General features: G+C 41.6%; 1 protein-coding gene across 1 annotated transcript in view; it reads right to left on the reverse strand.

Moving 5' to 3' along the window:
- Window positions 1-982: 982 nt before the first annotated feature.
- agbl4 (AGBL carboxypeptidase 4) overlaps window positions 983-13,696 on the reverse strand; it is a 249,305-nt gene continuing 236,591 nt past the window's right edge. The window contains exons 10-13 of the mRNA XM_019262716.2: window positions 12,409-12,561; window positions 9,491-9,653; window positions 1,578-1,671; window positions 983-1,431 (exon numbers count right to left, since the gene is read on the reverse strand). Coding sequence (XP_019118261.1) covers window positions 1,326-1,431; window positions 1,578-1,671; window positions 9,491-9,653; window positions 12,409-12,561 — 516 coding nt within the window. The 3' untranslated portion in view covers window positions 983-1,325. The remainder of the gene's footprint in view (window positions 1,432-1,577; window positions 1,672-9,490; window positions 9,654-12,408; window positions 12,562-13,696) is intronic.

Here is a 13,696-nt window from a genome sequence, read left to right on the forward strand (position 1 = left end):
ATATTCATATATCCAACTTTATGGGCAACAGTGTATAAATGTAAATGCTGTCAAGATATTTTTCATATGCTGTAAGTCTCATTTATATAAAAGCAATTATCAATTAATGTTCTTAGTATTGCTATAAGGTACCAAAAGAAAATGTATTTAAGTGTTTAAAGCAACATTGTGTAACTTTTCTACCCTCAAATAATAATATGATTTGTAATCAGGTGAATGGTGTGCTCTGTGTACGATCACCCACAAGTAGTGTGTAACTAAGTAACTAAATCACACACCACCAACCAACCAACCATTAACTGACTCATTTTGGTGAAGCTTGATCATATTTTATGGAGAAAATGTCTCTCGGTTATTAACTATAGTTTCCCAATGGACAGTAAAGTAAACTACTGCAAACTGTAGCTACTGTTAGCTAATGTTGGCTCAGTTTGTTTGGAGTTTGTTTTTGTTTTGCGTGTTGCGTTTGTACCACAGGGAAGAGGAGCTTTTCAGGCCCCAGTGTGGGTGAATGCTGACAGGGAGTGGAACCGGTGTCGTGCCAGAACTGGAGCTGTGGAAGCTTTCAATGTAACTGAGCTCAGACGCCTCTATGGACACACAGTGAGGGGTGAAAGGCCTGAAGGGGACAATGATAGAGGAGGCTAAAAAGAGAAAAGTAGAGAGTGACCCAAGCATAAGGCCGTTGAGACTGACTTTTAGTCATTATCGAGAGCTTTGTGAAATAAAATTCTAAAAAACAGACGCTGAGCTGGGCTTCTGCTGTTGGACTAGTTAGTAATATTAGCTGGCTGCTATGTCTTGTGTTGGCTGTTTGCAAAGTTGTGACTACTACTCACTAGCTTGTGATCATTAGTAATGTAATCATGTACAACTGTCCATATTTCGCAAAAATACCAATTTCTGCACAATGTTGCTTTAATGACTTATTATAATACCAATCCATAACACCATCCAAAAAAGTCATAACATCAGTCAGCAACAGAGGGGAAGCATGCATTTATTTATAACTGTATAAACAAAAAAGGAGCTACTGAATGAAGGCCTCAGATGGAGTTTAGGTGCATAACCAGTCCGTCTTCTTCAATAGTTCACATTTTATAGTCACACATATTTTATAGTCTATAGTCAGATAACCCAGGAGGAAACTTGTTCTGATTTCAGTCCTGCAAGTACCAGTCATCCCACTGTGACAAATCTGTGAAAATAAGTCTTTATAGCCAGGGAGATGTGGAGCTTCTAAAGGCAATGAAGTGTGAAGGATCCTCCTGCTACGGTGCTCCGCATTTTATACATGCTCAGTCTGCGTCCGTCTGTCCGCCTGTCTAGTGCCTGACGCCCTGGCTCTTCTCCCTCTCTCTGTCTGCTGCATCTCTGCCAACACCATTGCCCTTTCCATTACCGCCGCCTGTGTGGGACTTCACTTCAGAACTGGAGATAAAAACACATTAATATGAATGACTGAGATGGTGTGATAAAATTCAGGAAATAGCTAAACAAAAATACATTCATTTGCTTGAGAATGAACAACATAATTATACATTTATTTATTTATTCATAATCCCATACTGCTTTACCTTTGAATGTGAGTCGGTCTGTTGTCCTTGATGAGGTTGTTGAGTTTGTAGTAATCCAGGAAGGTTCGAGCCACGTTCCTACCCAGTTTCATGTCTGAGGACAGGGAGTTAAAGATAATTCTCTTTGCACAAGCCTCAAAACTTTTCCAGTAGTTTTTTATCCACAGAGGAAGTGGCACCTTTGGGAAGGCACAGATTCATTTTGCACACATCGCATTGTGGAGGGGAGGGGATCGATTGGCTGTTTAAAGCTAGAAATTCTGCAAAGTAAACTAAATCTACAGTAGACTGAGTGTGAAAAATTAATGAAGATGTAAGACATCCATAATTTGTAATGATGTATATTTGCATGACATATTCAAACCACTGAATCTCCACTTGTTTAACATAAAGTTAAAATAAAAAAAGGTGTGCAGGCGTAAATCCTCAAGGTACAACACATTACGCTCTGAATTAAGCGAGGCTAAATCAACTGCATTTCACTCACGTCAGCCAAATGCATGACGCTGGTATGAATCACACAAAAGCAATTACTTAAACATAGAGGCCTTATTTAAATTCAGAGGTGAGCGCACACATCATCATCCTGCCCAATTGTCCCTCACTACATTAGGGACTATATCAATAACCTCACTGCTTTTATAAAACAGCTGAGCATCTACGAGTGCTGTTGCTAAGCCTGTGATCATTAGACTAGCAGAGCAAGTAATGATGACAATCAGGTTCAGATAATGAAGAAGCAGAGAACCACAGAATGCCAACAATGTTTCCAATCACCAAGAATGAGGATATACTAAATACAGATAAATAAGAACAATGTCACTCACACAAGTAAATTTCATAGTCACTGAGGTGAGTGAATTGAAACACAACATCAATACCAGCTGCCAATCTATCTATGCACCGTTTAAGTCCATCCTCCTCCATCTATACAGAATGTGCGTGCATACTAAAAAAAAAAACAAGAACATACCGGTTTTTCTCTATCTCAAGGCATTGATGTTTAGCTACCTCCATTCTTCACCCAGCTGGAACAAGATGGAGCAACACAGAGACATAATCTGTCAGTTTCCCCTGTCATTACCTTGTTGATACTCAGATACAGCCTGTCATCCACTGGACTGTCTATTTGTCACAGATGTGTGATTGAAACAACTGGTACACAGAAAAAGATTATTATTATTATTTTTTTTATAGATGGAGATTCTGTCATTTTTATTTTTTATTTTCCAATTTCTCAAAATGACAAAAAAAAAGACCTGTGCTACATAAATCATGGTTTCTACAAAGGTGAAAATCTATCGTCCAAAAAGCTGTTATCTTGTAAAACATCCATCCTTGGTTTGAACGGTCTGTCTGGGCACTTGGCTTAGTAGTTTGTCATACCTCAAGCAATGCACACACATACACACACACATACACAACAAAACAAGGGTATACCTGGTAAGTTAGACCTCTAAATATGCAAGCAAACCCCTCTGTAGCAAGTCTGTCACCTTGGCCTTTGAGGGTGTGTTCTTGTGTTTTTTCGGGAGTCTGCACAGGACTTCATTCTTCACTCGGCAGGCTGATGGCAACGCTCTCCACACGACTCCAGAGTCTATGTTTACACCCCATCTGGCTGTTTGTCTGAGAGTCCTGCATCAGGCCAGACTTGCTGTGAGAGAGTGTGTGTGTGTATGTGTGTGTGTGTGTGTGTGGACGGGCCTCACAGTCTGTCTCATTACAGCTAGCTGATGATACTGATTAGGTCGAGATAAAACTACAGATGAACAAACTAAGGTTACGTCCTTCTGAATCTTGATTTTATGCAAATTTTAATGCATAATAGTTCAAAAAAAGACTTAGAGTCTGCAGCCATGCTAGCAGCACAGCTGTGCTTCGAGATTAATGGAAACATCAGCATGCCATTTTACAGAGACAATGCCAACATGCTGATGTTTAGCAGGTATAATGTTTATTATCTAATTAGCAACAGACACAAAGTGCAGTTTTGTCTTTAGTATGTAGTCAATGATGGCTTCAGATGTTAAATGATTACCAAAGTTACCAAGTTATGAATTTATATTACAGAGTGAATTAAAAAAATAAAAAATAAACTTTGAAGGCCATCTGTCATTTAGAGTTAACACCATAGCAAGCCACAAGTGGACGTTTGAGGAACTGCAGTTTTTAGGACTTCCACATGGGCATCACTTCACAGCCACAGAGGTTGCTGCTTGATGCTGGTAGCTATCACAAAATCTCATGGCAGCTGAGTGTGCGAAGTTTCTTTAGAAAGCCCATTATTTGTGATGTGGTTAAGAAATGAGATGAAAAAAAAGAGGAATTGATGCAGTGAAGGATGAAGGACAAGCAAGTAATACTGATTAACTTTATCAGCCGGCAGCAGCTAATGTTACAGGAAAAGCGGCAGTGGCAGCAAGGAGGTAAAAATCATTCATCTGCTTCGTGTGGTGTTGACATGAAAAGTGACCGCACAGTCAGCATCTGTTCATCTATCTTTCTCCGTGCTCCATACACGCATAATCTGTAAATTCTGTATATTAAAATGTATTGTGATTGAGTTGTTTTCAAAAACTCAAGTGCTGTTGAATAGGCTATATGTCCCACTGTCATTAAAATTTTTAAATTAAAATAATGGGTAATAATAGATTATGATGGAATTTTTACTACCCTGACTGTCAAAATGACGGATCATGGGAAAGTCTAACTGACCTCTGTGTGAATGTGTGCATCAAATGTCATAATAATTTATCTGTGAGATACTGAAATATGTCACATTATAAGTGAAAACCTTGACCTGTTAATGGTGCTAGAGGAAAAGTCAGGCGATTATCAGAGTCATTAGCATTCATCCTCTGGGAGCCATGAATGTCTGTACATGGTTAATAATAACACATATGATCTAAATGTAGGCCGTAATCTGCTACTCGATGTTAAGAACTGATGAACTGATATACACTCATAAGGGCATAAACACACACTCTGTATACTGTATATATAAACAAACACACTCCCCTTGTATCCTTGACATCTTCATTCTGACCTCAGGAAAGTTTTCGGTGTTTTCCTTCATTCTCTTTCATCAGCAAAGCTCCGTGCCAGTCCTGAGCTCTTTGGCCAGGCAGGCTCAGCGACAAAAATATCTCCCGGACCCCACCGTGCGCAGATGGCCTCTCAGCTTGGCTTGTCACGACTCACCGTCTATTACAGGAGGTCTTGTGATGGACGGTCAGCTTCTGAAGGAGAACTTCATCCATGGGGCGAATGGTCGGAGACACAGAGGATGCCCTGACTGCTGTCTGGCCTGTTGCCGGGGGAAACCGTAGGGTCTGGAACAAGACTGCTGCTACAGGAGGAAGTGATGTGTGTGAGAGCCAGGAAACAGCCGGTGGGCTGCAGCTTGGATGACAGAGGTGGGTGGTAGTAGAAATATTCAGAAAAAAACTTTAGATGCTTTAATCCACATCTAGGCCACCTCTTCTGAATTAACACCACTCACAATATTAAAACTGTATCATCTACTTAATCGAATCTCAAAGCAATGTCATAGTGTAGTATCCAGCTCCACAGAGGTCAGAGAGGTGCATGTTCCAGCTTCACACAACACTTCAGGGGATGTAGCCTGTCTGTCGCCGAGGTGTGTGAGGTGTATTCTTTAATGTCGCAGTACACTTAGCGGTCTTGTCTAATCAATAGCAGGTCATTGTCATGGCTCAAGGGCACAGCAGCTTAAAAGCTGATGAGATACAGGACACACGAAACAAAAGGGGATGAGAGCGTCATTACTTGTTTACTGCAGCTGTTTACTGTCAGTGCGGCATTTAGCGGCTTTCACCGCCATGTCCCTCGTGCCTAGTCTTGGCAGACAGACAGACAAGGTGACGATCAGACAACAAGGCCCCCAGTGGTAAAATGGACAAGACACATGGAAAATGCTGTCTAGATTGGATGGGAGTTAACAAGGAGACAAGCAAGGGGACATTCAAGCCATCAATATGGGCCACTGACAGGTCCTGTCACTACGCTGACACACGGAGAACTAATTATCAATGCTAATTAAGAGGCTAGTCAACAACAGCAATACAGAAAGGGACATTTTTGTCCCCAGTAGTGATTCACCAGACTCAAAGACCTCACGTCCTGTTGCCCAAAGGGACAGACAGGGGCTGATTTAAATCCCTGACGGGAAGAACTGTCACTGCCAAGGATACAAGCTCTGACACTTGAGGAGGAAACTAAAACAGAAACAATGGTGCTCCAGCATGCAACATGATCTATGCTGCCCTGAAGACAGAATACTGATGTTATTTTTCTAATTTTTCTTATTATGTTTCTTTAAGAGTTCTACTAATTTGTTGTTTAGAAAAGTCATTAATCCGGAAGGAATTCCTTTTATACGTCACAATCCAATGACAACATTGATGAGAACGGTCATAACTAGTAAGCTTTTTTCCCTTTCAGTTTCATTTCAAAACATTTTAAATGCTTTCAGTAGTTACACAGTAGCTTACATTTCTACAGCCTTAAACGGCTTACACATCAAGTAACAGGTCCACTGCTTTTATATCATATTGTTTAACTGGAGTAAGCGCACTTACACTTCAGCTGACACTTCCAGCTCTATCACACTTAATAATTTTAATTCATTCAGTACTTGAACTTAACCTGAAACTACTGAAAAACAGAAACACCTTAGTCTTAACTGTCACTTTAACTTCTTTCAGCATTGTCACTGTAAATCATTTAACTGCAAATAAGCAGTGAGCACAATTTAGCTTTTTCTAGTTAGCATGACCTCTCCAAACTTTTCTCCATGACCATATACAAAAACACTGGAGGTGTGCGTGAGTGCTCGTGGGCGGCCACCTGTTTATCTGAGCATAGCAACGGTATTTGTGAAATCAGTATAAATGTGTGTGTGTCTGTGCGTGTGTGCTTGTTTGCATGTGCGAGCACCTATCCATTTGTGCATGTCTGTGTGATATGATGTGTATGATGTGTGGTAGTGAAGCATATTTGCCTCCAAGCTATATCATTTGCATACTTCTCACAGCCTGTCCACTGGGTGTCAGGATCACTGATGCATACTGTGTTCAACTGGCAGCTCTGGTATTCATGGAGTCCCACTGTTATGGTGAGGTATAGTCTGGGTGTTGCTGCTTTGCCAGACCGACATCACGCACATTTAGAAAATGAAAGCTCGAAGCGTGTAATGGTGTGTGTGTCTGTGAGTGCACTTGCACAAACACCTTTCGGACTAGCCAAAGCCAGTTGCACTAGCTGTCAATCCATGATGTATCGATTCATCTTCCAATTAGCCAACACCGCACAATCCTGCTGGATAACCCAACACATTATTTCCGTGATGACCACTGTTTCAGTTTGAACATCTGTACTACAGCAGAAAAAAAACAACCACTCAACTCAGCACAGTAAAAACAAGAGCAAAATCTTTCAAGGAAGCTTTACAGCCTGAGTGGCCTTTATAGTTTTTGAACAATTCTTCAAAGTTACAGAGAACACACTGTCTCTCCGCAACATAAAAAAGCACACACACTTACTAGGTAAGAAGGCCCCCAGAGCTCACATAAATACACTTACTAAACACACACACAAAGGAAAGTGTCAAGCTGAGTTTTGAACGAGGTCCCAGATTCTCTCAACCTTGATCCAGTCCACTTTCCAGTTTGAACTTCAGGATTTGAACTAAAAGGTCCATCCCAAAATACCGCTGGACCATGAAAGTAGAAAAACCTGGAGGAAAATAACAGGCCGAAATGTTTCATCACAGTTCCAGGAGATATGATGTATGTACATATGTAAGATCATATGTAAGAGCGGGTACATGCACACATGGAAACACACACAGTTGTTAAATGACTAGAGGACAAAGAGAAGACAGACTCACGATAGAGGTTGTCCCTGCTGTTTCAGAGAAGAGGTTTCTCAGCTTGACTAAATGATATAATGAGCTGTTATGTTCTGTGTGACGAGATGAGAGGAAAGGACAGATTAGAGGACAGAGGAGGACATGAGCAAAAAGTAAAGGAGAGATCAGAAAACAAATACACACATACACACACACACATATACTGCATTACACCCTTTTCTGAGCACCGTCAAACTGTGACAAAAGTCTCGGTGGTGAGAAAGGTTAAGATTTCAATTTTGGTGGCTACAAGTCACAGCGGTGGAGGAGGAGAATCAGGAGAGATGAAAAGGTAAGGATGGCATGTTTGGAAGGTGGTAAGAGTTAGGGGCTCAGGTTATTATTCATTTGTCATGTATTAGTTTAAAATGCGTGCAGTCTTGTGTGTGTGTGTGTATGTGCATCAGGTGAGAAAGGTGGAGAGGGGGGGGGCATTGATATGCTAAAGGTCTCTGTTGATGATTTGCACGCTCCATCGAGCTGACTGCTGGGGCGTATAAAGCGACATGGTCGGTTCCTTCAACCTGCCTGACCCCAATCTCCACTCTACACCAGGTCCCCGTGCTGCATGCCCACCCTGTGGAGCCCCTCCTTTTCTTAAACCTCCCCTCACACACACATACACTCTCATGGAAAACAAAAAAGATCAAGCAAGTCCTGCCACAAGGGCTGGGTCTTTGACCTTCAGGAAAAATGCCCCCCACCCTGCACACACATAGAGGCAGAAACCTGGCTCCCCATATCTTATCTTGCTCTGAACCTGGTGCCACCAGCCCAGATGAAAACACTGAGTTGAATTTGTTATGTTGTTTGTTCACCACAACAAACCAGACTCTTCAATGTAAGGCTGGCTGTTTGTTTGTCTGCGCTGGTGCCATGTATTTCCATTTGGGCAACTGCAATGCAAAGACCTGAGGTGATAATAGGGTTTACAAAACACACACACACACGCAAAAAGACATTGCATAATAATATGCATGAGTTATTTTAAGTGACTCCTTGCAAGGTATGTTTTTCTGAGCTTCTCCCAAAAGCCTCTTTACTCACAGGATACATTTGTTTGTCCATCACTGTATCACCTCAACATGTAGAATTGACCGAAACTTTACTAACTTTTTAACTTTGTGAAGCGACATCCACACCTACGGTGAGTCAGATTGTGCCAACTTTTAGCACTAGAGGGCACTAGGGCTACATTTATCTCCACCCTCCCCTCCACCTGCAGAATATATGTAGGGGAGCACATACTTTTCATGTGTAGGGTCCTTATCGCTCACTCTAAATCTCTCTTTCTCCCTCTTCTCACTCACTCTATCGGAAAGATCAGACTGCCGTCGGCTGGCTCTCAGGAGCTCTTCAGCCCTGAGAAGGTCAGCTGAAGGAAAACTTCCTCCCATCTGGCTCCATTAAGGCACCTCTGACCTTCGGTTCCCGTGACGAATGTATACGTGTGCCCCTGTGTGAGCGCACAACTGTCGAAAGGAATCGTGTTTGTTCCATTGTTCCGTTGTTTATCGTAATCAAAGCTTCAACTGCACATGTGTGCACATAGCACTACATATGCCAACACAAACCCCTTTCTCCTCTCTCCTTTTGTAAATGAAATCAATAGAAGCAGCTATCACATCCCTATTCTGTCACTGCACATCTGTCGCAACAAGAGGCAACAAAAGAACAACATGGTTTTCTAGTGAGTACACATGACCTCACACACACACACACACACACACACACACACACACATACACACACTCACAACTAGGAACACAAATATTAAAATATAATCCAATGATTACAAGATCAATTGGCTTGATTTCAGTCGGTCGTTGTTACGGCAGGGCTGTGTGTGTGTGTGTGTGTGTGTGTGTGACTAGTAGAGGAGAAATTATGGGAGACACAATAGGACAAAACTGCTGCTCTCTGCACGCTGTACAATATTTTCCTTTCAGTCACATAGATCATATATGTTGAAGGATACAAGTCTCCTCGGTGTAGGGCACAGGAGCAGTGCTGCCAGCTGTCATGTAGCTGTAGAAGGACACCTCTAGAGTGTAGCAGTAGGACGTGTCATCGAGGAGACCGCCAAGGAAACGTCTACCGGTACCGGCCTTCACCACGTCCCGGTTGAAGGACGTGTTGGACTAGACAGCCACACACACACATACACACACACAAAAAAATGTTGACATCAGAGATATTATGCTAGACTAGTGGTTAGAGAGATTGCACTTCAGTGAGAGGATTTTGGCTCTAGTCTTTGTGTCAGCAAACATCCACTGTTAAAGCATCTTTGAGCAAGACTCCTGAGTCTGGAGAATTTCCCTATGGAGATCATTAGCCCCAACTATGACATATAACCTTAAATACCTCTATAGATCCTGAATATCTCAATGGAAATTGTTGTAAGTTTAGTTTTTACAATGTACTAGTAGCTGGCCAGTGTTTCCCATCTGAAACTTTCCAAAATAAAAAAGTTTCTAAAGCCCTTGAAAGCCTGAATGACAGATTATTTCTCAACACAAACGCTGACAGTAAAATAGAAGGAAAAAAAAAACACATTCAGCAAAAACATATTGCTTTGTGTTTTCATGTCCCCGTTTACACATCACTGGAGGGTTGTACACTACGGTGGAAATAGGTCTGTTACTGTAGAGTCACATTGTGTTGGGCAAATCTGCTCAGACCTGCAAGTGTTCCTATGGTAACCAAAAGCTTTAACGCAGCTATAATCAATATTTTCAGGCTTACAGCTTATTTCCACTGCTCTCAAGTGGCCAAAAAATTAGTTATTGAAAGTTTAAAAATTTATGAAAGAATTAAATGTTGGCCAGATCTGCCACTGTGGGAAGCCAGTCCACAGCAGTGGGAGTGTGCTGACTTCTGTCTACTGCAAGTAAGACACTATTAAAAACCTCACTTCAAAAACCCTGAACTATCCCTTCAAATCAAGTTAAGCCATTTCTAATAACTTCTCTTAGACATGTTTAGGTAAAGTTATATATCATATGTGTCAGGGATCATTAGACTATCATGCTAATGTTGTTAAATACATCACAGATCATTTGTAGCATGTACTAGTAACTACTAGTGATTGTATTTTATACTGCAGGGTCTTGACTTAGTCATATAAACCATAAGCTTAGCAGAACGTACTAACTGCAAAACTAAATTAAGCTTTTTGTAATTTAATTAAGCAATTTTATATACATTAATATCTGCACAAATACGATTTTATCATAAACATTTGTCTCTGACTTTAATTTGATCATATTTCATTGTTGATAAATGAAAAAAACTAAACAACTACTGTCAATATCGGCTGACATGTCTCATCAGTGAAAATGTATTAACACCCAGTGATTTGTTTTTAGTAACTTGCAGCGGTAAGCCTCCTGAGGATCCAGGACAAATTATGAAGGGTACAGTAGCTTATTTGAACAGACCCCCTTCATACAATGTCATTACAAAGATTGGCTGTAAATGGCTATAGCAAGTAAAAAAAAGAAAAAAAAACATGCAGTCTATTTTTGGTTTCAGCGTGTCAGCTATACTACACAAGTATGACGCTGTCTTGGGAAGAGTGTGGAGAAAGTTTCCATTCACTGTCACTCCACTCTGCTGCAGTGAGAGTTGCCATGCTGAAATGCAGACTTGGCGGCCACCAGTGGGAGTTTGCCATGATTGTGTTGTGCTGCTGCTGCATTGGGCTTAGGTAGTGCTGAATGGGCAGAGGGACAAAAGCACAGTGAGGGAGATGACCCCTGGGCCAGCTGTCACACAGGCTATACAGGGGGAGAGTAAGAGAAGGAGAGAGATAAATTCTCCTGAAATAGCGTTTTACTTGTCCTTCATAACACTGCATACCGGATAGACACTGACAATCAGTGACATTTCCATACATGTGTGGGTGAACATCCGCCTGTCTGACTTGTCCCCGTATGCAGGTTGGCACTGAGTGTCAATGGGCAATAAATGTTACTCTTTATGATGTGTGTAAGTGGCTCTGCAATGAAATGTCACCGTCAGTGAGAAAACGAAGGTCAGTGGAAGTGACACAGGGCTGAGAGGAAATGGTTTGGCGGATAATGTACCTGTATGAAAAGGTGTCATTAGGTTATGCATGTGTGGCTGGGTGGTGGAGTGTCACAATGGATGTTTTCCCCCACATGTTCTTTGTTTTCATCTGCATTCATTTTCAGAACTTTAATTTCTTTTCTTGGTTTCCCCCTCTTCCTTCCTCCATCTACACAGTCCAAATAAATCCACTTTCAGCCACCTAAGAAGGTGCTTTAGCAGAACACCTGCACTGCTCATACAGAATATCCTGGCCTACTTTAAGAGTCATGTGTTATGACCTACACAGTGTTTGCTATTTCTGTTCTGCATATACATAAAGTATAAATGCATATACATATTGAAACTTTAGATCTGCAACTACTCCTACCACTCTCCTCACCTCCTCTCTCTTTTGTGATCAAGGTGAGAATCTTTGTGCACAGCTGGAACGTGCTTCTTTCTTCCGCACACCACAAATAATTCAACTCCTCCTTGCTAATTCAAAACGACGTGCAGTCTGTGTATATTTTTCCTCGCCTAAAACCACCTAAGCAGGTGTTTTTTTTTTTAATCAACACCTCAGCTCAAATACATGCAGATACACACATTTACACCTGGGGGGAAGCCTGGCGCAACCAAAGTCTTTAGCTGTGTGCCAGTAAGAGTGCAGCAGGTGGCAATTAAGTGCCTCGCTGAACACCACCTCACCAGTAGTTGCTGAGATAGGGCTATCTCATATTATCTTTCTGAGCTAGCCAAGGGATTGCAACTGGTAGAATTCTGCTCCTAAACACGCCTCTCTGGTCTGTTTGTGTGTGTTAGTCTGTTTGTGTGACTTACAAAGGAGAAGTCTGGCGCATTTTGGCACAGCAGTCTGGGGAAGACAGCCTGTCTCTGGACACGCTCCTCGTCCTCAAACACATTGCCATACATGAAGCCATTCAGCATAGTGGAGTGGGCATGGACATCAATATAGAACTCCAGACTAACTCTCTGATGGAGGAAAAGAGGGACAGAAGAACGGAGAGACACACAGACAGAAGACAAAATACAGCAGGTTAGTGAGGAAGATTTTTCTGAAAGAGCGAGCGACAGTCCACACCAATACCACTGGCATTAAGGAAAGGCCTTTCTTTGCTCTGGGGAAACTGTGCAGAGGCAAGGCTGTCACCCATAGGATTACTACAAACCCTCCAGACACCGCAGACTGAAAATATGTTTACTACCTGAAAGGAGCCAACCACCCACACATAACTTCAATCAGACTGTCCTTCTGAAGGGCACACCCATAGTACATACATGGATGGTGAGGAGACATGAATATGGTGTTAAGACACACACACTCTCTCTCATGCGGATGTCATAGATTCATTACATACTCCATACGTATCCATCAGGTTAATATTGACTTCACATTGAGTATGTAATATCTTTTCTCTCCAGTATACACTGTGCAAAATGGATTTGATAAGATCTGTTTCTCTTGCTCAACTCTGTTATCACACAATGTACACACACACACACACACACATGCACACACAGACTTTTATCTTGCGATACAAATAGGGAGCATGCACCGACTTGCCTTATTCTTAAACATTTAACTAGAACGCTTACCATGACATTCCTAGATGCAGGACTATCACCATGCTGGATGACCAACACTCCATTTTCGGTATTTAACCCTTGCAATCGCCGTGATTGCAAAAGCAGTTCATGGGGTTATTGGTAGGACTCCAGAGGGTTAAGGCTCGTAAAGGCTTGCGGTTTGACATTCTAACGTTATCATGCATATGTAAAGTAAAAAATGCAACTTACGCTGATGGAGTGGGCTTGAAATCCATTAATCTCAACAGAGCCAAGACAGCTCTGTGTTATCAAGGCTGGGTGGAAGCTTATGCATATTTTAACTATTTCGTATGACATACTAAAGTAGGTGTCGAGTATGTAGTGTCAGCGTGCATTGAGGGTTTTTAAGAGAGTGCTTTGAAAGGACATTACTACTCCTCAGTGCAATACAGAAAAGAAATAGCGGAGCTGCTCAGAACTAGAAATAATTAAAAACCGGTAGAGGATAGTAGAGAAAGAGCTTCAGAAAGAGCTAGAAAATGAAAAAAAAAAGGTTTAA

Source organism: Larimichthys crocea, chromosome XVII (genome assembly GCF_000972845.2).
Source record: "Larimichthys crocea isolate SSNF chromosome XVII, L_crocea_2.0, whole genome shotgun sequence".
In the NCBI taxonomy this organism is placed as follows: Eukaryota; Metazoa; Chordata; class Actinopteri; family Sciaenidae; genus Larimichthys; species Larimichthys crocea.